The 26,012-nt window shown below is 36.8% G+C and overlaps 2 protein-coding genes and 1 long non-coding RNA gene across 3 annotated transcripts; 2 read left to right on the forward strand and 1 right to left on the reverse strand.

Annotated features, from left to right (window-relative positions):
- Nucleotides 1–153: 153 nt before the first annotated feature.
- Nucleotides 154–2,364, forward strand: LOC132977984 (green-sensitive opsin-like). Its single transcript, XM_061042944.1, has 5 exons — nt 154–820; nt 901–1,069; nt 1,205–1,370; nt 1,485–1,724; nt 1,815–2,364. The coding sequence occupies exons 1-5, from the start codon at nt 436–438 to the stop codon at nt 1,911–1,913; spliced, it is 1,059 nt and encodes a 352-aa protein (XP_060898927.1). The 5' UTR covers nt 154–435; the 3' UTR covers nt 1,914–2,364.
- LOC132977990 (uncharacterized) lies at nt 951–25,872 on the reverse strand. Its single transcript, XR_009673862.1, has 3 exons — nt 24,824–25,872; nt 12,983–13,086; nt 951–1,089 (listed from the first exon to the last, which is right to left on the reverse strand). It is a non-coding gene; the product is annotated as an uncharacterized LOC132977990 (long non-coding RNA).
- On the forward strand, nt 14,162–16,197 carry LOC132977983 (green-sensitive opsin-like). The gene is made up of 5 exons (XM_061042943.1): nt 14,162–14,641; nt 14,722–14,890; nt 15,026–15,191; nt 15,306–15,545; nt 15,636–16,197. Exons 1-5 carry the CDS (start codon nt 14,257–14,259, stop codon nt 15,732–15,734), a joined length of 1,059 nt encoding a protein of 352 aa, XP_060898926.1. The 5' UTR covers nt 14,162–14,256; the 3' UTR covers nt 15,735–16,197.
- Nucleotides 25,873–26,012: the final 140 nt, after the last annotated feature.

Consider the following 26,012-nt stretch of genomic DNA (forward strand, 5'->3'; position numbering starts at 1 on the left):
TGAATAGAATCTAAGTATATAAGTAAGTATATGTCTCAGTGGTGTTTTTTTTTTATTGAGATATGTAGGCTGAGGAAAATTCAGAAAAACCAGGAACAGACAAAAAGTCACTCTCACATGAAAAAGTAAATCATTTTCTGTTAATTTGCTTTTCCTTCACATCAGTGAAGAAAACCTTATCAAATTTGACAAACCGTAATTGATCCTTTAGGACTAAATCTCTGCTTTGTTAACGTCAATTATTAATTAGGCCTGAGCCTTCCTCCTCCTTACAATCCTCTTGTAATCTAATCATGTCAATTTGAGGATAACACTGAGAGGGTATAAAATAACAGCAGCAACACCATAAGCTGTCTCTCTTGGCTCCTGGGCAACTTTAGTGCAACAGTGTGCACTGTCAATCAGTCGAAGTACCAGCAAAGAAGGCAACTCAAGATGGCGTGGGAAGGAGGATTCGAGCCTAATGGCACAGAAGGAAAGAACTTCTACATCCCCATGTCCAACAGGACAGGGATTGTTAGAAGTCCTTTTGAATACCCGCAGTACTACATGGCAGATCCTATCATGTTCAAGCTTCTGGCTTTGTACATGTTCTTCCTGATCTGCACCGGGACTCCCATCAACGGTCTGACATTGGTCGTAACAGCTCAGAACAAAAAGCTACGCCAACCTCTCAATTACATCCTAGTCAACCTGGCTGTGGCTGGACTCATCATGTGCGCCTTCGGATTCACCATCACCATCACATCTGCTATGAACGGCTACTTCATTCTTGGGGCAACTTTCTGTGCTATTGAGGGATTCATGGCCACACTTGGAGGTATGAAAGAAGAAGAAAGAACGTGTCTTCAATGTGTTGAAATGCTGAATTAAATACTTAATCTTATCTCTATTCTGCAGGTGAAGTTGCTCTCTGGTCATTGGTGGTCCTGGCTGTTGAGAGATACATCGTTGTCTGCAAACCCATGGGAAGCTTCAAGTTCTCTGGAACCCATGCTGGAGCTGGAGTTGCTTTCACTTGGGTCATGGCTATGGCTTGTGCTGCTCCCCCTCTTGTGGGCTGGTCAAGGTAATTTTTTCTCAGCCAAACTAGGAAAAAATAATACATATTTAAACCACTCAAAACACCATTCAATAGTTCACATTTAATGTAGATAAATGGGTTGAATGGACGGATAAAACATGTCTGCATGATTTCACACAGGTACCTTCCTGAGGGTCTGCAGTGCTCCTGTGGACCTGACTACTACACCCTTGCTCCAGGCTTCAACAATGAATCATATGTCATCTACATGTTTGTAGTTCACTTCTTTGTTCCTGTGTTCCTCATTTTCTTCACATATGGAAGCCTTGTGCTGACTGTCAAAGCTGTAAGTTAATCTTAATGAACTTTTTATCTGTCACAGACTTAAAGATCATTGGCTGACACTTCTTCTTCCTACTGCCAGAGCTCAATTTTTTTCCTGTCATATAAAACCCTTTAGGCCGCAGCACAGCAGCAGGACTCAGAATCTACCCAGAAGGCTGAGAGGGAAGTCACACGTATGTGTGTGTTGATGGTGTTTGGCTTCCTGGTAGCTTGGGTACCATACGCTTCTTTCGCTGGTTGGATCTTCATGAACAAGGGAGCTTCCTTCACAGCACTGACAGCAGCTATTCCTGCCTTCTTTGCAAAGAGCTCAGCATTGTACAACCCTATCATCTATGTGCTGTTTAACAAACAGGTATGGTGTACCATATATTGTGTTTTCTTATTCAGACATTTAGATATTTATTCAAAATCTAAATTTCTTGCCTTGTGCCCTCTTTTTCAGTTCCGTAACTGCATGCTGAGCACTATTGGAATGGGCGGCATGGTGGAGGATGAGAGCTCAGTTTCTGCAAGCAAGACAGAAGTGTCCTCTGTCTCTTAATCACAATGACTACATCACATCTCTGGACATTTTCTTTATTCTTTGTTATCAGATTTTTTTTAAAGATCCAGGAAAAAAACAAAGACTTTTCACAAATGGATTCATGGCTTTGATGAACTGACTCTGGACCAAACACGAGGAATTCTAACTCACCTGTAAATATGCATAAAAAATGCATTTGCTGTGAAGGTTATCATGCACAGCATTTGTCTGTCTGTGTGAGTGTGTGTGTGTGCAAGACAAAATGAGTGTGTGAGAAGACTGTGACCAACTGTACAGCATCTGATGACCAACCCAACTCAAAATGTGAGAATGCTTTCTGCTTATCTGAATGTATGTTTACAAATGTAGACATATGTTTTACTTGTCTACTATACCGCTTTCATGTATTTTATGAAAAAGAAAAAAAAATCTAGGATGGAGAACATAATAAATGCATGCATAAAAACTATTGCAATGTTTTTTCTAAGTGTGAACTAACATGCTGGTTTGAATACCTTTTATCTAAACAAAGACAAGCATAAGACTCAAGATGTAAAATATTTGTAGTTCAGCCTTTATAAGTTATTCGAGATATAGAAACTAAATCTATAGATGGTAACTTATCAAGCTTTAAAAACTGTACAAAATGTGACATCTACTATTCTCAGACCACATAATCCAGACTTTTTTGCATGGTAAAACAATAAGGAACCTTAAAGAGCAGCATCCTTTTGCATATTCAAGGCTCTCATGTGACATTCTTATATATCTCTCAAGAGGCAAAGAGAAGTGTTTGGTCTAAAAAAAAGTAGCACAAAAGACTGCAGTGTTGGTCAACACCTTTGAACTGACACTTTGCAATGGCACATTTCAATCCACTTAGCTAGCTAAGTATTTAAACAGGCCTTATGCAGTTTAAAGCTAAGAATATGAACAGGTCATATTCAGTTTAAAGCTAAGAATATGAACAGGTCATATTCAGTTTAAAGCTAAGTAATTAAACAGTTTATAAATCACTCAAATCAAAAGACACGCTTGTCGGTGTGAGATAATTCAGAATTCATAGTCGAAATGTTTCATTTACAATTTTTTTAGTAAGTAATGCTACTAGTTAAAATGACAACATGCATACAGAGTGACTGAATACTAACCAGTCAAAAAGAAATCATTCACATCTATGATTTTATACAAAGGACTTCACACAGGGGAGAAGATTAGGGACATTTTATCTCGACAAAAATGACTCAATGCCCCATAAACACTTCTGGTTCTATGTTAAAAGGGCTTGCAGGTAAATATCCTGCACCCTAGATGACAGAACTTTTAAGATGAGTAAGTAATGTCTTTCATAAAGCTCCTTTAGAAAACAGAGTTACGTGGTTATATACTGTACATTGCAGGCACTTGAAAACAGGAGACAACAATGTAATAAAAAGCTAGAATGGCTTCATCAATACACCTCAGTTTTCGACTGAGAAGACACAATATTTCATATTAACCTACAGCAGGGTTAACCAATAAAGTGCCTATTAGGTGATTAAGATCAGAAAATGTGAGTTATAGTTTTCTTTAGGTTATAAACATGAATACAGGCTTAGTTTTTTAGGGAATGAGCAAGGACAAGAGTCTAAGACCGGAGGGACATTTTCTTATACTTGTAAATGACAAATCGATTATTTTTTAATTTACAAAAGCATAGATGTTTCATGTACATAGAATCCGAATCCACTTACATTTTTTTAATTTATCGGGAGAATTAAAAAAAAGTTTTTGCCTTTATTAGTGAGATAACACACTAAGAGAAACAGAGGTATAAAGGACAAAAAGAACAAGACCAGACAATACACAATGTGCAGACAGACAAACAAACAGTACTGTAATGGATGATGTACGACTTGTCTGGGAATGTTAAAAATAAATAGATAAATACAAGAAATCAATTATTAAATAAAGGGTGTTTTTGGCAAATGTGGTGATATTATGTGAAGTGAATAAAAAAACAACTCAATAAATAAATAATAGATAGTGTTAATCCTAAAGTGGAGATAGTAATTTTGTAATAAATATGCCTTGCTAGTTAACATGCTTCTAACAATTGTGTTTTTTTTTTTTAAATGATTAATAAAAATATTTTTTCTTCCACTTATTCCCAAAGTACAATTAAAGAAAACAGGTTATTTGTGCTGAGTATAGTCTTGTCTACACATTATCCTGCACACCCCGTGTTTCTGTTCTGATGCAATACCACACCTAGAGGCCAATGTCTTCTTACATTAAAGGTCCCATATTATGATTTTTCTGGTTTTATATGCCCTTTAGTGTGTTTTCCAAGTGTCCTGTGCATGTTTAGGCACATCTATTTGCAAAAATTCAAAGTCCGCGGAAACGCGGCTTCTCCTACGTCCTCCTGTTAGCTGTAGCATTAGCCGCATGTAACGCTTGGTTCTAGCCCCCCTCGATAAAAATTTGTCAGTCCGACGTCATTGTCAGTGTGAGATCACTGATCTAAGCCCATTGGCTCATTGTGGCAAGCCCTGCAGCTCATGTTGCACCCCCGTTAATTTCTGTAGCACGCCCACGATATGCCGTAGCCTGCGGTAGCACAGTAGTGCTAAGGTGCTAATGTCTATGCTCCCCTCGGACGGAGACAAAGTGGCTGCATTCCCAATATGGTAAAAGAGGCGGGACATTTCCGAGAACCGTGCTGAGCAACTGACCAATAACGACAGAGCGGATCGGCAGACCAATCAGAGCAGACTTGGCCCACGTGGGGTCTAACAGTGTGGGCTCAACAGAGTGTAGCTGACAGACTCAGAGCGGAGAGGGAGCAAGGAGGAGCAGTACATGAAAACAGACACTTTTTTCAGACTTTAGCTATTGTGAACGTACAACAGTAGGTACATAGATTAAATATACAAAACCCAAAAAGGGCATAATATGGGCTCTTTAACACTTACACCTGCAGCTTGGCTTAATACAGTAAGTTGTGTCAGATGCATACTTCAGATGCATACATACTTTAATTGAAACCATAGCATGAGTAAAGAGAAGGAAAGAGTTAAGTATTTTTCAAATTCATTTTTACATGATGGGTCCTCTGTTGAAGAGCTTTTAGATTTTAGTACAGACAGATGTCGCCCCCTGCAGGTTCCTACAAAGAACTGCAAAATGTCCCTGCACCTTTTACAGTCTTCAGTCTCTATTTCTAATAGTCTTGGCTGCTCCATGTTTGTTGCCAGGCAATAGAAGACATAACCACTGATCTACTCGCTGAGAGCTCCAGCTCAGAGGGCATTCATTATGATACATACACCCACCCTTATTACCAGATAGGCCATCAATCTAATGATGTAACCCTTTATTTCCTGCCGACAACCTGAACCCACTTGTCACGCTGTGGTTACAAACTCTGTAATTTTCAGGACTAAAATCAGGACAAGAACCGTGAAGTGCGAACCGTCTCCAAGGTTTGAAAACATCTAAATACATTATCAGATAAGGGGCCCGTTTCTGAAAGAAGGTTCAACAAACCCCCAGTCTAACCATGAGCTCTGAGTTGATTTGCTCTCAGATCGGAAACTCTGAGTTTTCGGTTTCAGATCAGCAGATTTGAATTAGTTAAATCAACTCTGAGTAGGTCCACTCGTTGTTCAGCGCGTGCACCACAACGATAAAAAGCCAACATGAATGGAGCCCCGATTCTACAATTCACCATGGTAACAGGTGACAAAAAAAGAGATCCTCCTACTTTAACCATCTCAAAATACATCAATATCTTCATGTAGCCACAGGCTATGGAGAATATGAACAGGTTTTAAGAAGGAAAAAAAGTAAAACTGCTGCAGTGCAGCAGCAAAGGAGAGAAGAGTGGTGTAAGAGAAAACAACTGTTCACGTCAGCACGTAAAGTCTATTAATTTAATATTTAATCAGAATTAAAATATTGCAGGTCAAAACTGATGGAATGGTAGGCAATTAAACCTATAGCCTACAATTTATTTTCATTAAGATGCAATCCAGCAGAAGAAAATCGACTTTTAAACAGCTTAAAATTAAATAGGCTATAATAACATAATAGGCTCATATAGATTTATAGTTAACTTCATTCAGAGTTTATTTGAATGTGCATTAACTTTATCCTCAACATAAAGCTGTATTCACACACATAGGCTAAATGTCCTCTCACCTTTATCCTGTTTAGTTTATAAATGAACCCTATTAAATTAACATCTCCCAACGTTAATGTAGCCCAGACTTTAATTCCCTACGGAGTAATGCAGCCCCTTCATACAGACTTAAAGACATGCCATGTTCGATAAAATAGTTCCTTTTATATGCTGTAGTAGGCTATTGCCATCCTAACATATCATATTAAAACCTGGATTTTTATTCAGGCAAACGGTGAATCTTCACTAACATGGCGTGATACGGACCGAATGAAAGAATGAGGAAATGAAACGGCGTTTCTGGCTCTGAAAGAGGGAGGAGACCTCGAGAAACTCGGGGTTCACTGAAGAAAACCAGCTCCCGACCAGGTTAGGTTCACAGACTCAGTTACCATAGTAACTAACTCAGAGGTAAAGTAACCTCTCCCTCTGAAACGGGCTGGAGTTACCCCTCTTTCTCGGGTTTGAGTGACCTCCTCTTCTGAAACGGAATACCCAGAGTTTCCCTCATTTCAGGGTTAACTGACTCAGAGTTTACACAAAACCTTCTTTCAGAAACGGGCCCAAGGTCTGTAAGTGACTGCCTCAGAGTCAAACAATGTTTATCAGCAGTCACAGGGGCTAATACAATCACTCTTAATGGATGTACAATCTCGTACCCTCTTGCCACAACCACTGCAAAAGTTCGGCCGTACATTTTCTGGGAGCACTTTGCCACAATTTGGGCAATACATCATGAATTTTAAATCTCCACTTACTTCGTTGACAGTTCTCTGCATTTAGCAGAGAAGCATTTACTTCTGGTTAAAAAGACGGAAATTGCGTTTGTCCAATCAGCGACGATCCTTGTCGACTGCAGATACCTACCTTTTCCGTTAAAGTTAAAGTCATTGTGTTTTTTGATTTGTTGTTGTGTTTTCTTATTTGTTGTTGTGTTTTTTAATGTGTGGTTGTGTTTTTTTATTTGTTGTTGTGTTTTTTAATGTGTGGTTGTGTTTTTTGATTTGTTGTTGTGTTTTCTTATTTGTTGTTGTGTTTATTGATTTGTTGTTGTGTTTTCTTATTTGTTGTTGTGTTTTTTAATGTGTGGTTGTGTTTTTTGATTTGTTGTTGTGTTTTGTGATTTGTTGTTGTGTTTTTTAATTTGTGGTTGTGTTTTTTTATTTGTTGTTGTGTTTTTTTTATTTGTTGTTGTGTTTTTTCATGTGTTGTTGTGTTTTTTGTTTGTGGTTGTGTTTTGTGATTTGTTGTTGTGTTTTTTAATTTGTGGTTGTGTTTTTTGATTTGTTGTTGTGTTTTGTGATTTGTCGTTGTGTTTTTTTTATTTGTTGTTGTGTTTTTTAATTTGTGGTTGTGTTTTTTGGTTTATGGTTGTGTTTTGTGATTTGTTGTTGTGTTTTTTTATTTGTTGTTGTGTTTTTTGGTTTGTGGTTATGTTTTGTGATTTGTCGTTGTGTTTTCTTATTTGTTGTTGTGTTTTGCACTTCAGGGCCACCGTACTTAACAGTTTGAGAAGTTATATTTCAGCTGCATCTCTGACAATAACAAACAGGGCGGCATGGAGACACTAAACATTAAATATAATTCAAAGCCATAAGAAGCTATTCATAATTTAACAACTTAAAAAGACACTTAAAACACAGCTCCACTTTTTTTAGTCTCTGTTGAAGGATTAAAGATGATATCAGTTAAAAAATAATCATTAACTTTACGGACTATAATGTTATTATACAGGACACATGGCGATATACCCAGGTAACAATTGATTGACCGCCATAGAACTGAAAACTCAGGGTTAACCCTGAAGTTACATCGCTAAGCCCAAATCCTGCTTCGTAGAACAGGCTCCTGGCATCCTCTTTAACTTCCGTATCAAGGAGCAATTTAAGCGGAGTTATCCAAGGTTAATGTCATTAACAAATTTCGACTTACCTCACCCAACCTGACAGTAATATCACTGATTTGAGGCTTTCACAGAACGGTAATTGACTTAACCTCGGGATTATTCCCAAACAACCTAACTGTCATTAAGATGTCAGTATAGAGGAACAGAACTTGTACATCAGGAGTTTGCCATGTATTTGTTAGAAACCACACGTAAATCACAGCAGATGTCTGCCTTGTTTTCTCTGATCACCACTGGAGACTCCATCTATGATTTTCCTTCGTTTTTCAGCTAACTCAACTGTGGTTGGATGAGCTGCTTAGGATTTATCATCACCTAAACTGCCTGTGCCGTCCAGGGATTCACGACCACAAAGAAAGGTAAAGTGCTAAATTCAGTGAAGTTGAACCAAGTATATAAATACTTTTACATCCTGCTGAGAAGTTGGTAAAGATATATTTTGGTTGCATCCATAAAGAAAGTTTTTTCCACAGAGTGTGTATGATTTGTAGAAGTTATTTAATTTTTTAGTGGCTTGTGATTTGTTAGCCAAGAAATAAAATCAGCCAGTAAGTGTACCAGTAGTTACCTTATATATAAGAAGAAATCTACTGCTATCAGTTACAGTCAGAGCACTATTCAAATGGTACTGTCATATAGAACGTTAACATTATCGTAAAATGAAGACAACAAGGATTAAGAGAACCATAATATCTTAGAGAAATTGATAATTGGTTTAGTCATGTAATATTAAACCATAAACAACTTGTGAATACTTCAAACTATTTAATGCCAACACACACACACACACACACACACATATATTATTTGCTAATTAACCTTAATATATGGTTTTACTTATTTAAAGTTATATAAACAAATTCAAACAACAATAACTAGTATTGTTTTAATCACCACTAATAACATCTAAAATTCCCTTTTGTTACCTTTTTAAGATTTTGGAAGATTGAAAGAGAATATCTGAGAATTTTTACACTTAATCAGAACAATCTGAATTGCTAAGCCTTTTTAACATTATAACTTTATAATGCCTCGTTTTACCAGTTGTAACAAGGACACTAGCAGAACACAAGACTGGAGACGAATCAGTCAGGAAGGATAAGGAGAGAGAAAATGTTTGTGGCCACCACATGCAAAACCATTTTCTTTTTGGGGGTTTACTTGTTCTTGCCTCTCCTGCACATATATTAGTTGAAGACTAGTTCCTGCTCAACTAATTATCATATCTGAACATCTTTACACCCACACAGGTGTCAGTAGACCTTTTCTCAGAAATATGTGGTTGAGGTCAAGTTTGTTTGACTGACAGCTCCACTAACCTGTTAAATTTGGAGAAACCTTCTGGGAAGAAGGACTTGGTTACCTTTTGTTATTGTTGCTTAGAATATATAACTTGACAACATCACACAAGCTCAAGCTATTTACAACCCTCTCCTGGTTTAATCAGCTTGAATGATGAAAAGAACCTGTGTGGGTGTACAGAGGCTTTAAAGCCTTCTGCTGCAGCAAATCAACAAAAAAAACACATGTAAGTTAGTTTTGATGGTCACTTTCTTTCCAGCTGTCTGCAGTCCAAACTGGATTTCCACAGGTGAGACCTTCAAGAATCAGGAAGCTATTGTCTCATTCTTGACAGTGGAAATACCTGTCTCTGTGGAAAAGAGCTCATCACTGTGTAATGCTTTTATCTCTGTGCAGTTGAGCAACAGGTGGTATGCAGCCAGCACTGCTAAATGAGCTGAATATCCTTTTTATTTGCTAATCATCAGCTACTGACTGGCTAATGGGGCAGATTTTAAAATGATATTAAAGTTTGATTTAAATGTTTTCAATTTAAATGCATACAAATATTGTATGTATTTTTATGGAACATAAATTATTATAAAATATGTGAGTATTTACATATTTAAATATACATTTGACTTTTTAAAATATATTTTGTGAGATGTCGATGGGAATTTTAGTTTACATTTTGTTAAATGCCATTATTATCTTTCTCACTTTATAGCAATACTCATGACATTTAATTTCCAAACATGTACACTGCCAAATACTGACTGTGATAAGAGAAGTTGGAAACATAGTCTCCACTGTGTCTTAACAATAAAGGTGTTATTTCTTCAGCTCTGGCTATTCTTCTTTCAATATGATTCTGTGTTATTTGTAGGTAATAGTCTGTGATATGTGTGAATACATTCAAACACTTTTAGAAAAACGTATGTGTGGACATTGGTAACCTAGAAATTTTGAATGTTAATACTTTATCTTAATATGTTGTTTTTTAATTGTAATTTTCTATCCAAAGAATTACAAACCTATTTTCTTCCATATGCAGCAGGGGCATGCGTGACCCTTTTTAATTGACTGAAGTTACTAGATTTGTGGGTCTTGAGTTGAATCTTACAGGCAGACCCTCTTTGCCGGGATTGGACACAGACAGCCATGCCCTGAAAACTGATGCTAAGTATCTATGAAGCCAAAGGATTAAACCCGGGACCGTGTTTTTTTTTTTTACAATTCAAACTACAATGTCAGTCATCTGTATTACTGTATTCACTTCAGTCTATGAAAGTCTTGATCTCGTATGATGATCAGGACTAGGCCTCTGACTTTGTGATGATCTTCAGTATAACCATACGACAAGTTTTCCCTACAACAGTCCTAGCTTACAGTTGTAAAGTTATTGGCAATAACAGAACAACATCTCTCATCATATAAACATTCAAATAAATCTTGTGTGAGACAATTATTTTCCAACTTGACTGAAACTGTTGCAAACCAACACATAAATATGTTCCTGCACTCACTCACTGTATTTCTCTATGTTATAGCAGAGCAGCTCCTTCATTTATCATGTAACCAGTGAACTCAGAGTCTGCTGACCGTTGCTTTTGTGCATGTATTGTTCAGCAGGAGAAGTAACGCAATGTTCATGAACAATATTTAAAACGCCTGTATAGTACAGTTCATTAAAAAGTGCTGTTTATTCATTCAATATCAGTGCTCAATGGATGTCTCTTCTATGATCCTGTATGAGTCTGGTTTTGCCCAAGATTCAAGATTTTTATTTGTCACATGCTCAAACAGATGTGCAGTGAAATGTAAAGACTGTTCCGCAAGGCGATGCAATAAACACTCAAAAATGACTAATACATATACAGTAAATGTGGAAATATAAGATAAGATTTAAAAAATACATATATAAATATACAAAATGTAGAAAAATAAAAGATTTCTGCCTTGTCAAAGGAATTTATTTCCTGCCACTGTAACGTTGCTTAATGTTGATAAGTGCTGTGCTCGTGATGGATTAATGGTCGGTCTTTGTGATATAGCAATGAGTACGTTTTTTTTTACCTGCTCTTATGTAATATTAAATAACAATGAGTACGTTTTTTTTTACCAGCTCTTATGTAATATTAAATAACAATGAGTAAGGTTTTTTTTTACCAGCTCTTATGTAATATTAAATAACAATGAGTACGGTTTTTTTTACCTGCTCTTATGTAATATTAAATAACAATGAGTAAATTTTTTTTACCTGCTCTTATGTATTATTAAATAACAATGAGTATGTTTTTTTACCAGCTCTTATGTAATATTAAATAACAATGAGTAAGGATTTTTTAAGTCTCTTCAGATAACATTTGTTATGAATTGGCACTATACAAATACAGATTGATTGATGTACTTGCTCAAACCTTAAGTTTGTGAAAAGTAAAGTGTATTACTTTACCAAACATTATTAAAAAAGCTGAACTCTATTCTAGTTTATTTTCTTCTTTATTGAAGGTTACTTAAATAAAGGGCCACTTGTTGTGTACAGAAATTGTGCAACAGCTTAATTTCCGTCTCTGCACCATTGAAGAACAAATGTGGCACAAGGCGATCAAAAAATTAACTCTATATTTTACTGAAATCTCAGATATGAAAAGTTGTCTTAATTCAACAAATGCAAAGAAAGGTAGTCACACAATTACAGTTATTGGTTGGGTAATTCATAATCTCTTTCTTGAGAATAGCCCTGGGGGAAATTAAACTGAGTGAAATTATCTCTTTTGTTTGATTTGTTCATTGGTTACATGTAACCACTCAGGAATTAATGTGCATGCAACAGCAGCTTAAATATATAATGGCATTCAAGGAAACAGGAAATTAATGAATTCCCAGAGTCAATGGCTATGTTTCCCCCTATTGTTGAAATGTAACCTCTGCCCTTGATCACAGAAAGCACATGTTGCTCCAGCTAGAGTCAAGCAGGAACCTCAAGTACATTGGTTGACGTTCAGTACCTTGGCTAAATGACTCAACTCTTTCTTTCTGTTTATCGATCCCAAAAGAGACTGAAAGAACACACACACCAAAGTAACTATAATGTTAAAAAAATTAAGTTATCTATCATATTTACATTAGTACACGTTTCTACATTAACTCAATGTAAACTATTTACATTTACATTTATTTAGCAATACAAAAGTTTGCTATTCCTTTAAAACACAGAAATATTTAAATCCAAAAGATTCATTTCTCCAATCAAATGCACTTTGTGGCAACGATGAACAATTACGTTTTTTTTAAGGAAATATAGCTTTGCTGTGTGACACAAAAATTATATTTTATTGAGAGTTACATCTTAACCAAAAGCTGCAGTGGGTCGGGGTAATGGGCAATAAAATGAACTATTGCAACAAATTTCAGTTCACACACATAACTTTATCATAACTCGAATAAATAAAAGTTAACAAAGGCAATTGTGCAGTAAATATGAAGTAAGGTGATAAGCAGGTACAGTATAATGTGCCTAAAATTCATTTAAAAAGCCTCAAAATAGAGCTAGATAATCAAGAAAACCTACCTGCTTTACCACCTAAAACAAAAGAATAATGAAGTAAATTAAGTCTTAGTAAGTAAATAGTCGAGATCGAATCAATTAACTAATTCCTTACGCTACTGTCCGACTATAGCACCGCATCATAAAGCAAAAAATATTGAGATGAATTTAGGCTCACTCCTTACCCCCAACTGTGTGGTGGACCATTTGAATTCATAGAGCTGAGTTATTTCCACGTGTACTCGAGGACGCGGATCTTTCTCTTCTCTCCCACTGAAACTGGACATTTCTGGAAAAAAAACAAAAAAACATCCAGAATAAAAGCCATGTTTATTTCTGAAACGTAAAATGAATGACGATTCATGTTGTGCGCAGTGAGTGAAAGAGAGCGTGTTTCAAGTGGAGCGGAGTAGAAAACTAGCGGGCTGTAAACAAACTGTCTGAGGGGTTCATATTGACATAATAGTGGGGGCTACGTTCAAAACGTTAAGGTTTAAGGACGCCCCCCTCCCCAGGATGTGGCGCCCCAAATCGCATTTACTTTAATCCCTGTGAGACCCAGCTGCCTGTGCGCAAGAGAAAATACAAGTTCGATGAAACTGTGAGGTTGCAAATGTGAACAGTCTCTACGGCAGAGAGAAATAACTAGACTATATGAACAACAGCCTTGCTTTTGCTTTTACCTGTCTTCTTCCTGGTTTCATAGCTGTGTCGGTTGTGGATTTCGGGTAAGGCTGCCCCCCCCTAAAAAACCTAATCAAAGTGGTCTCTGTCGAAAAGAAACTTAAATCCCAGCAAAAGATAGTCTGACATGTTTCTTGGCCAGCGCAGTGGGAAGCTTCTAAGAAAGGTGTGGTCAAGTGGGATTAATGTATCCTCTAAGCACTTTACAGAGTGTATTAATCAAAACATTAGAACATCAAATAAATTAAACCTACTCTGTCATCCTTTCATATAATATTAAATAATTGATTCCCTTTCATTAAAGGGTTAATAACTATTTATATCAAATAGTTTATTAAACTATGAATAGAATCTAAGTATATAAGTAAGTATATGTCTCAGTGGTGTTTTTTTTATTGAGATATGTAGGCTGAGGAAAATTCAGAAAAACCAGGAACAGACAAAAAGTCACTCTCACATGAAAAAGTAAATCATTTTCTGTTAATTTGCTTTTCCTTCACATCAGTGAAGAAAACCTTATCAAATTTGACAAACCGTAATTGATCCTTTAGGACTAAATCTCTGCTTTGTTAACGTCAATTATTAATTAGGCCTGAGCCTTCCTCCTCCTTACAATCCTCTTGTAATCTAATCATGTCAATTTGAGGATAACACTGAGAGGGTATAAAATAACAGCAGCAACACCATAAGCTGTCTCTCTTGGCTCCTGGGCAACTTTAGTGCAACAGTGTGCACTGTCAATCAGTCGAAGTACCAGCAAAGAAGGCAACTCAAGATGGCGTGGGAAGGAGGATTCGAGCCTAATGGCACAGAAGGAAAGAACTTCTACATCCCCATGTCCAACAGGACAGGGATTGTTAGAAGTCCTTTTGAATACCCGCAGTACTACTTGGCAGATCCTATCATGTTCAAGCTTCTGGCTTTGTACATGTTCTTCCTGATCTGCACCGGGACTCCCATCAACGGTCTGACATTGGTCGTAACGGCTCAGAACAAAAAGCTACGCCAACCTCTCAATTACATCCTAGTCAACCTGGCTATAGCTGGACTCATCATGTGCGCCTTCGGATTCACCATCACCATCACATCTGCTATGAACGGCTACTTCATTCTTGGGGCAACTTTCTGTGCTATTGAGGGATTCATGGCCACACTTGGAGGTATGAAAGAAGAAGAAAGAACGTGTCTTCAATGTGTTGAAACGCTGAATTAAATACTTAATCTTATCTCTATTCTGCAGGTGAAGTTGCTCTCTGGTCATTGGTGGTCCTGGCTGTTGAGAGATACATCGTTGTCTGCAAACCCATGGGAAGCTTCAAGTTCTCTGGAACCCATGCTGGAGCTGGAGTTGCTTTCACTTGGGTCATGGCTATGGCTTGTGCTGCTCCCCCTCTTGTGGGCTGGTCAAGGTAATTTTTTCTCAGCCAAACTAGGAAAAAATAATACATATTTAAACCACTCAAAACACCATTCAATAGTTCACATTTAATGTAGATAAATGGGTTGAATGGACGGATAAAACATGTCTGCATGATTTCACACAGGTACCTTCCTGAGGGCATGCAGTGCTCCTGTGGACCTGACTACTACACCCTTGCTCCAGGCTTCAACAATGAATCATATGTCATCTACATGTTTGTAGTTCACTTCTTCACCCCTGTGTTCATCATTTTCTTCACATATGGAAGCCTTGTGCTGACTGTCAAAGCTGTAAGTTAATCTTAATGAACTTTTTATCTGTCACAGACTTAAAGATCATTGGCTGACACTTCTTCTTCCTACTGCCAGAGCTCAATTTTTTTCCTGTCATATAAAACCCTTTAGGCCGCAGCACAGCAGCAGGACTCAGAATCTACCCAGAAGGCTGAGAGGGAAGTCACACGTATGTGTGTGTTGATGGTGTTTGGCTTCCTGGTAGCTTGGGTACCATACGCTTCTTTCGCTGGTTGGATCTTCATGAACAAGGGAGCTTCCTTCTCAGCACTGACAGCAGCTATTCCTGCCTTCTTTGCAAAGAGCTCAGCATTGTACAACCCTATCATCTATGTGCTGTTTAACAAACAGGTATGGTGTACCATATATTGTGTTTTCTCATTCAGACATTTAGATATTTATTCAAAATCTAAATTTCTTGCCTTGTGCCCTCTTTTTCAGTTCCGTAACTGCATGCTGAGCACTATTGGAATGGGCGGCATGGTGGAGGATGAGAGCTCAGTTTCTGCAAGCAAGACAGAAGTGTCCTCTGTCTCTTAATCACAATGACTACATCACATCTCTGGACATTTTCTTTATTCTTTGTTATCAGATTTTTTTTTTAAAGATCCAGGAAAAAAACGAAGACTTTTCACAAATGGATTCATGGCTTTGATGAACTGACTCTGGACCAAAAACGAGGAATTCTAACTCACCTGTAAATATGTGTATGTAAAAAAAAAAAATGCATTTGCTGTGAAGGTTATCATGCACAGCATTTGTCTGTCTGTGTGAGTGTGTGTGTGTGCAAGACAAAATGAGTGTGTGAGAAGACTGTGACCAACTGTACAGCATCTGATGACCAACCCAACTCAAAATGTGAGAATGCTTTCTGCTTATCTGAATGTATGTTTACAAATGTAGACATATGTTTTACTTGTCTACTATACCGCTTTCATGTATTTTATGAAAAAGAAAAAAAAATCTAGGATGGAGAACATAATAAATGCATGCATAAAAACTATTGCAATGTTTTTTCTAAGTGTGCACTAACATGCTGGTTTGAATACCTTTTATCTAAACAAAGACAAGCATAAGACTCAAGATGTAAAATATTTGTAGTTCAGCCTTTATAAGTTATTTGAGATATAGAAACTATATCTATAGATGGTAACTCATCAAGCTTTAAAAACTGTACAAAATGTGACATCTACTATTCTCAGACCACATAATCCAGACTTTTTTGCATGGTAAAACAATAAGGAAACTTAAAGAGCAGCATCCTTTTGCATATTCAAGGCTCTCATGTGACATTCTTATATATCTCTCAAGAGGCAAAGAGAAGTGTTTGGTCTAAAAAAAGTAGAACAAAAGACTGCAGTGTTGGTCAACACCTTTGAACTGACACTTTGCAATGGCACATTTCAATCCACTTAGCTAGCTAAGTATTTAAACAGGCCTTATGCAGTTTAAAGCTAAGAATATGAACAGGTCATATTCAGTTTAAAGCTAAGAATATGAACAGGTCATATTCAGTTTAAAGCTAAGTAATTAAACAGTTTATAAATCACTCAAATCAAAAGACACGCTTGTCGGTGTGAGATAATTCAGAATTCATAGTCGAAATGTTTCATTTACAATTTTTTTTGTAAGTAATGCTACTAGTTAAAATGACAACATGCATACAGAGTGACTGAATACTAACCAGTCAAAAATAAATCATTCACATCTATGATTTTATACAAAGGACTTCACACAGGGGAGAAGATTAGGGACATTTTATCTCGACAAAAATGACTCAATGCCCCATAAACACTTCTGGTTCTATGTTAAAAGGGCTTGCAGGTAAATATCCTGCACCCTAGATGACAGAACTTTTAAGATGAGTAAGTAATGTCTTTCATAAAGCTCCTTTAGAAAACAGAGTTACGTGGTTATATACTGTACATTGCAGGCACTTGAAAACAGGAGACAACAATGTAATAAAAAGCTAGAATGGCTTCATCAATACACCTCAGTTTTCGACTGAGAAGACACAATATTTCATATTAACCTACAGCAGGGTTAACCAATAAAGTGCCTATTAGGTGATTAAGATCAGAAAATGTGAGTTATAGTTTTCTTTAGGTTATAAACATGAATACAGGCTTAGTTTTTTAGGGAATGAGCAAGGACAAGAGTCTAAGACCGGAGGGACATTTTCTTATACTTGTAAATGACAAATCGATTATTTTTTAATTTACAAAAGCATAGATGTTTTATGTACATAGAATCCGAATCCACTTACATTTTTTTAATTTATCGGGAGAATTAAAAAAAGTTTTTGCCTTTATTAGTGAGATAACACACTAAGAGAAACAGAGGTATAAAGGACAAAAAGAACAAGACCAGACAATACACAATGTGCAGACAGACAAACAAACAGTACTGTAATGGATGATGTACGACTTGTCTGGGAATGTTAAAAATAAATAGATAAATACAAGAAATCAATTATTAAATAAAGGGTGTTTTTGGCAAATGTGGTGATATTATGTGAAGTGAATAAAAAAACAACTCAATAAATAAATAATAGATAGTGTTAATCCTAAAGTGGAGATAGTAATTTTGTAATAAATATGCCTTGCTAGTTAACATGCTTCTAACAATTGTGTCTTTTTAAAAATGATTAATAAAAATAATCTTTCTTCCACTTATTCCCAAAGTACAATTAAAGAAAACAGGTTATTTGTGCTGAGTATAGTCTTGTCTACACATTATCCTGCACACCCCGTGTTTCTGTTCTGATGCAATACCACACCTAGAGGCCAATGTCTTCTTACATTAAAGGTCCCATATTATGCTTTTTCTGGTTTTATATGCCCTTTAGTGTGTTTTCCAAGTGTCCTGTGCATGTTTAGGCACATCTATTTGCAAAAATTCAAAGTCCGCGGAAACGCGGCTTCTCCTACGTCCTCCTGTTAGCTGTAGCATTAGCTGCATGTAACGCTTGGTTCTAGCCCCCCTCGATAAAAATTTGTCAGTCCGACGTCATTGTCAGTGTGAGATCACTGATCTAAGCCCATTGGCTCATTGTGGCAAGCCCTGCAGCTCAATGTTGCACCCCCGTTAATTTCTGTAGCACGCCCACGATATGCCGTAGCCTGCGGTAGCACAGTAGTGCTAAGGTGCTAATGTCTATGCTCCCCTCGGACGGAGACAAAGTGGCTGCATTCCCAATATGGTAAAAGAGGCGGGACATTTCCGAGAACCGTGCTGAGCAACTGACCAATAACGACAGAGCGGATCGGCAGACCAATCAGAGCAGACTTGGCCCACGTGGGGTCTAACAGTGTGGGCTCAACAGAGTGTAGCTGACGGACTCAGAGCGGAGAGGGAGCAAGGAGAAGCAGTACATGAAAACAGACACTTTTTTCAGACTTTAGCTATTGTGAACGTACAACAGTAGGTACATAGATTAAATATACGAAACCCAAAAAGGGCATAATATGGGCTCTTTAACACTTACACCTGCAGCTTGGCTTAATACAGTAAGTTGTGTCAGATGCATACTTCAGATGCATACATACTTTAATTGAAACCATAGCATGAGTAAAGAGAAGGAAAGAGTTAAGTATTTTTCAAATTCATTTTTACATGATGGGTCCTCTGTTGAAGAGCTTTTAGATTTTAGTACAGACAGATGTCGCCCCCTGCAGGTTCCTACAAAGAACTGCAAAATGTCCCTGCACCTTTTACAGTCTTCAGTCTCTATTTCTAATAGTCTTGGCTGCTCCATGTTTGTTGCCAGGCAATAGAAGACATAACCACTGATCTACTCGCTGAGAGCTCCAGCTCAGAGGGCATTCATTATGATACATACACCCACCCTTATTACCAGATAGGCCATCAATCTAATGATGTAACCCTTTATTTCCTGCCGACAACCTGAACCCACTTGTCACGCTGTGGTTACAAACTCTGTAATTTTCAGGACTAAAATCAGGACAAGAACCATGAAGTGCGAACCGTCTCCAAGGTTTGAAAACATCTAAATACATTATCAGATAAGGGGCCCGTTTCTGAAAGAAGGTTCAACAAACCCCCAGTCTAACCATGAGCTCTGAGTTGATTTGCTCTCAGATCGGAAACTCTTGAATTTTCGGTGTCAGATCAGCAGATTTGAATTAGTTAAATCAACTCTGAGTAGGTCCACTCGTTGTTCAGCGCGTGCACCACAACGATAAAAAGCCAACATGAATGGAGCCCCGATTCTACGATTCACCATGGCAACAGGTGACAAAAAAAGAGATCATCCTACTTTAACCATCTCAAAATACATCACGGACTATACGGACTATAATGTTATTATACAGGACACATGAAGTCTCTCTCCCTCCTCCCCCCCCCCTCTCAATCAGCTCCAGGAGCTCCACAATCAAAAGATCTGATTGTTCAGTGTGCGGAGATTTCCACAGGTTGATCTCTTATCTCCAACATAACCTGCTCTGGAGCAGGTTGGGTGTGCAGCATAAGTTACCGTGGCGATATACCCAGGTAACAATTGGCGATATACCCAGGTAACAATTGATTGACCGCCATAGAACTGAAAACTCAGGGTTAACCCTGAAGTTCCATTGCTAAGCCCAAATCCTGCTTCGTAGAACAGGCTCCTGGCATCCTCTTTAACTGCCGTATCAAGGAGCAATTTAAGCGGAGTTATCCAAGGTTAATGTCATTAACAAATTTCGACTTACCTCACCCAACCTGACAGTAATATCACTGATTTGAGGCTTTCACAGAACGGTAATTGACTTAACCTCGGGATTATTCCCAAACAACCTAACTGTCATTAAGATGTCAGTATAGAGGAACAGAACTTGTACATCAGGAGTTTGCCATGTATTTGTTAGAAACCACACGTAAATCACAGCAGATCTCTGCCTTGTTTTCTCTGATCACCACTGGAGACTCCATCTATGATTTTCCTTCGTTTTTCAGCTAACTCAACTGTGGTTGGATGAGCTGCTTAGGATTTATCATCACCTAAACTGCCTGTGCCGTCCAGGGATTCACGACCACAAAGAAAGGTAAAGTGCTAAATTCAGTGAAGTTGAACCAAGTATATAAATACTTTTACATCCTGCTGAGAAGTTGGTAAAGATATATTTTGGTTGCATCCATAAAGAAAGTTTTTTCCACAGAGTGTGTATGATTTGTAGAAGTTATTTAATTTTTTAGTGGCTTGTGATTTGTTAGCCAAGAAATAAAATCAGCCAGTAAGTGTACCAGTAGTTACCTTATATATAAGAAGAAATCTACTGCTATCAGTTACAGTCAGAGCACTATTCAAATGGTACTGTCATATAGAACGTTAACATTATCGTAAAATGAAGACAACAAGGATTAAGAGAACCATAATATCTTAGAGAAATTGATAATTGGTTTAGTCATGTAATATTAAACCATAAACAACTTGTGAATACTTCAAACTATTTAATGCCAACACACACACACACACACACACACACACACACACATATATTATTTGCTAATTAACCTTAATATATGGTTTTACTTATTTAAAGTTATATAAACAAATTCAAACAACAATAACTAGTATTGTTTTAATCACCACTAATAACATCTAAAATTCCCTTTTTGTTACCTTTTTAAGATTTTGGAAGATTGAAAGAGAATATCTGAGAATTTTTACACTTAATCAGAACAATCTGAATTGCTAAGCCTTTTTAACATTATAACTTTATAATGCCTCGTTTTACCAGTTGTAACAAGGACACTAGCAGAACACAAGACTGGAGACGAATCAGTCAGGAAGGATAAGGAGAGAGAAAATGTTTGTGGCCACCACATGCAAAACCATTTTCTTTTTGGGGGTTTACTTGTTCTTGCCTCTCCTGCACATATATTAGTTGAAGACTAGTTCCTGCTCAACTAATTATCATATCTGAACATCTTTACACCCACACAGGTGTCAGTAGACCTTTTCTCAGAAATATGTGGTTGAGGTCAAGTTTGTTTGACTGACAGCTCCACTAACCTGTTAAATTTGGAGAAACCTTCTGGGAAGAAGGACTTGGTTACCTTTTGTTATTGTTGCTTAGAATATATAACTTGACAACATCACACAAGCTCAAGCTATTTACAACCCTCTCCTGGTTTAATCAGCTTGAATGATGAACCTGTGTGGGTGTACAGAGGCTTTAAAGCCTTCTGCTGCAGCAAATCAACAAAAAAAACACATGTAAGTTAGTTTTGATGGTCACTTTCTTTCCCGCTGTCTGCAGTCCAAACTGGATTTCCACAGGTGAGACTTTCAAGAATCAGGAAGCTATTGTCTCATCCTTGACAGTGGAAATACCTGTCTCTGTGGAAAAGAGCTCATCACTGTGTAATGCTTTTATCTCTGTGCAGTTGAGCAACAGGTGGTATGCTGCCAGCACTGCTAAATGAGCTGAATATCCTTTTTATTTGCTAATCATCAGCTACTGACTGGCTAATGGGGCAGATTTTAAAATGATATTAAAGTTTGATTTAAATGTTTTCAATTTAAATACATACAAATATTGTATGTATTTTTTATGGAACATAAATTATTATAAAATATGTGAGTATTTACATATTTAAATATACATTTGACTTTTTAAAATATATTTTGTGAGGTGTCGATGGGAATTTTAGTTTACATTTTGTTAAATGCCATTATTATCTTTCTCACTTTATAGCAATACTCATGACATTTAATTTCCATACATGTACACTGCCAAATACTGACTGTGATAAGAGAAGTTGGAAACATAGTCTCCACTGTGTCTTAACAATAAAGGTGTTATTTCTTCAGCTCTGGCTATTCTTCTTTCAATATGATTCTGTGTTATTTGTAGGTAATAGTCTGTGATATGTGTGAATACATTCAAACACTTTTAGAAAAAACGTATGTGTGGACATTGGTAACCTAGAAATTTTGAATGTCAATACTTTATCTTAATATGTTGTTTTTTAATTGTAATTTTCTACCCAAAGAATTACAAACCTATTTTCTTCCATATGCAGCAGGGGCATGCGTGACCCTTTTTAATTGACTGAAGTTACTAGATTTGTGGGTCTTCAGTTGAATCTTACAGGCAGACCCTCTTTGCCGGGATTGGACACAGACAGCCATGCCCTGAAAACTGATGCTAAGTATCTATGAAGCCAAAGGATTAAACCCGGGACCGTGACACCCAGGTTAACTTTTTTTAAATTATTATTATTTTTTTTTTTTACAATTCAAACTACAATGTCAGTCATCTGTATTACTGTATTCACTTCAGTCTATGAAAGTCTTGATCTCGTATGATGATCAGGACTAGGCCTCTGACTTTGTGATGATCTTCAGTATAACCATACGACAAGTTTTCCCTACAACAGTCCTAGCTTATAGTTGTAAAGTTATTGGCAATAACAGAACAACATCTCTCATCATATAAACATTCAAATGAATCTTGTGTGAGACAATTATTTTCCAACTTGACTGAAACTGTTGCAAACCAACACATAAATATGTTCCTGCACTCACTCACTGTATTTCTCTATGTTATAGCAGAGCAGCTCCTTCATTTATCATGTAACCAGTGAACTCAGAGTCTGCTGACCGTTGCTTTTGTGCATGTATTGTTCAGCAGGAGAAGTAACGCAATGTTCATGAACAATATTTAAAACGCCTGTATAGTACAGTTCAGTTCTGTAATATTAAATAACAATGAGTAAGGTTTTTTTTACCAGCTCTTATGTAATATTAAATAACAATGAGTAAGGTTTTTTTACCTGCTTTTTGTAAAGTCTCTTCAGATAACATTTGTTATGAATTGGCACTATACAAATACAGATTGATTGATGTACTTGCTCAAACCTTAAGTTTGTGAAAAGTAAAGTGTATTACTTTACCAAACATTATTAAAAAAGCTGAACTCTATTCCACATCAGGAGTCCCTAAAATGATGGAATTAAAATATAAAGAGTGTTTTAACTCTAATGCTTAAATTCCATTTTGATACCCCCTCAGACTTTGATACCCCAGAATAAGAATATTCCAAATCATATAAATGTCAATAAATTAAAAGATTATGCTAGTTTCTTTTCTTCTTTATTGAAGGTTACTTAAATAAAGGGCCACTTGTTGTGTACAGAAATTGTGCAACAGCTTAATTTCCGTCTCTGCACCATTGAAGAACAAATGTGGCACAAGGCGATTAAAAAATTAACTCTATATTTTACTGAAATCTCAGATATGAAAATTTGTCTTAATTCAACAAATGCAAAGAAAGGTAGTCACACAATTACAGTTATTGGTTGGGTAATTCATAATCTCTTTCTTGAGAATAGCCCTGGGGGAAGTTAAATTGCGTGAAATTATCTCTTTTGTTTGATTTGTTCATTGGTTACATGTAACCACTCAGGAATTAATGTGCATGCAACAGCAGCTTACATATATAATGGAATTCAAGGAAACAGGAAATTAATGAATTCCCAGAGTCAATGGCTATGTTTCCCCCTAGTGTTGAAATGTAACCTCTGCCCTTGATCACAGAAAGCACATGTTGCTCCAGCTAGAGTCAAGCAGGAACCTCAAGTACATTGGTTGACGTTCAGTACCTTGGCTAAATGACTCAACTCTTTCTTTCTGTTTATTGATCCCAAAAGAGACTGAAAGAACACACACACCAAAGTAACTATAATGTTAAAAAAATTAAGTTATCTATCATATTTACATTAGTACACGTTTCTACATTAACTCAATGTAAACTATTTACATTTACATTTTTTTTAACCCCATTATTAGAAATGTATAGTCTCATTAATGTACTTAATCCTCTGAGAGCTGTAGCGCCATGTGGGATTTGACCTCACTTAACCCAGACTTGAATCTTGTACAGGCCATGCTGCAATTTATAGCAACTGTTATCTGGGGCTTTCCTAATGGTCACTTTGTTTAGTTTGCCTGTCTTTGGTTATATTTGTCTTGGAAACTATGAATAAAAACATAGTCCTTCCTCTCTCTGGGTTTTCATTTTTGTCCTCTCAAATATTAAGCATAAAACATGTTCAGGATTTATTTAGCAATACAAAAGTTTGCTATTCCTTTAAAACACAGAAATATTTAAATCCAAAAGATTCATTTCTCCAATCAAATGCACTTTGTGGCAACGATGAACAATTACGTTTTTTTAAGGAAATATAGCTTTGCTGTGTGACACAAAAATTATATTTTATTGAGAGTTACATCTTAACCAAAAGCTGCAGTGGGTCGGGGTAATGGGCAATAAAATGAACTATTGCAACAAATTTCAGTTCACACACATATAACTTTATCATAACTCGAATAAATAAAAGTTAACAAAGGCAATTGTGCAGTAAATATGAAGTAAGGTGATAAGCAGGTACAGTATAATGTGCCTAAAATTCATTTAAAAAGCCTCAAAATAGAGCTAGATAATCAAGAAAACCTACCTGCTTTACCACCTAAAACAAAAGAATAATGAAGTAAATTAAGTCTTAGTAAGTAAATAGTCGAGATCGAATCAATTAACTAATTCCTTACGCTACTGTCCGACTATAGCACCGCATCATAAAGCAAAAAATATTGAGATGAATTTAGGCTCACTCCTTACCCCCAACTGTGTGGTGGACCATTTGAATTCATAGAGCTGAGTTATTTCCACGTGTACTCGAGGACGCGGATCTTTCTCTTCTCTCCCACTGAAACTGGACATTTCTGGAAAAAAAACAAAAAAACATCCAGAATAAAAGCCATGTTTATTTCTGAAACGTAAAATGAAAAAAACGTTTTTCATGTTGTGCGCAGTGAGTGAAAGAGAGCGTGTTTCAAGTGGAGCGGAGTAGAAAACTAGCGGGCTGTAAACAAACTGTCTGAGGGTTTCATATTGACATAATAGTGGGGGCTACGTTCAAAACGTTAAGGTTTAAGGACGCCCCCCTCCCCAGGATGTGGCGCCCCAAGTCGCATTTACTTTAATCCCTGTGAGACCCAGCTGCCTGTGCGCAAGAGAAAATACAAGTTCGATGAAACTGTGAGGTTGCAAATGTAAACAGTCTCTACGGCAGAGAGAAATAACTAGACTATATGAACAACAGCCTTGCTTTTGCTTTTACCTGTCTTCTTCCTGGTTTCATAGCTGTGTCGGTTGTGGATTTCCGGGTAAGGCTGCCCCCCCCCCTAAAAAACCTAATCAAAGTGGTCTCTGTCGAAAAGAAACTTAAATCCCAGCAACATATAGTCTGACATGTTTCTTGGCCAGCGCAGTGGGAAGCTTCTAAGAAAGGTGTGGTCAAGTGGGATTAATGTATCCTCTAAGCACTTTACAGAGTGTATTAATCAAAACATTAGAACATCAAATAAATTAAACCTACTCTGTCATTCTTTCATATAATATTAAATAATTGATTCCCTTTCATTAAAGGGTTAATAACTATTTATATCAAATAGTTTATTAAACTATGAATAGAATCTAAGTATATAAGTAAGTATATGTCTCAGTGGTGTTTTTTTATTGAGATATGTAGCCTAATACATGAGGAAAATTCAGAAAAACCAGGAACAGACAAAAAGTCACTCTCACATGAAAAAGTAAATCATTTTCTGTTAATTTGCTTTTCCTTCACATCAGTGAAGAAAACCTAATCAAATTTGACAAACCGTAATTGATCCTTTAGGACTAAATCTCTGCTTTGTTAACGTCAATTATTAATTAGGCCTGAGCCTTCCTCCTCCTTACAATCCTCTTGTAATCTAATCATGTCAATTTGAGGATAACACTGAGAGGGTATAAAATAACAGCA

The sequence above is a fragment of the Labrus mixtus genome, chromosome 7, assembly GCF_963584025.1.
Source record: "Labrus mixtus chromosome 7, fLabMix1.1, whole genome shotgun sequence".
Classification (NCBI taxonomy): domain Eukaryota; kingdom Metazoa; phylum Chordata; class Actinopteri; order Labriformes; family Labridae; genus Labrus; species Labrus mixtus.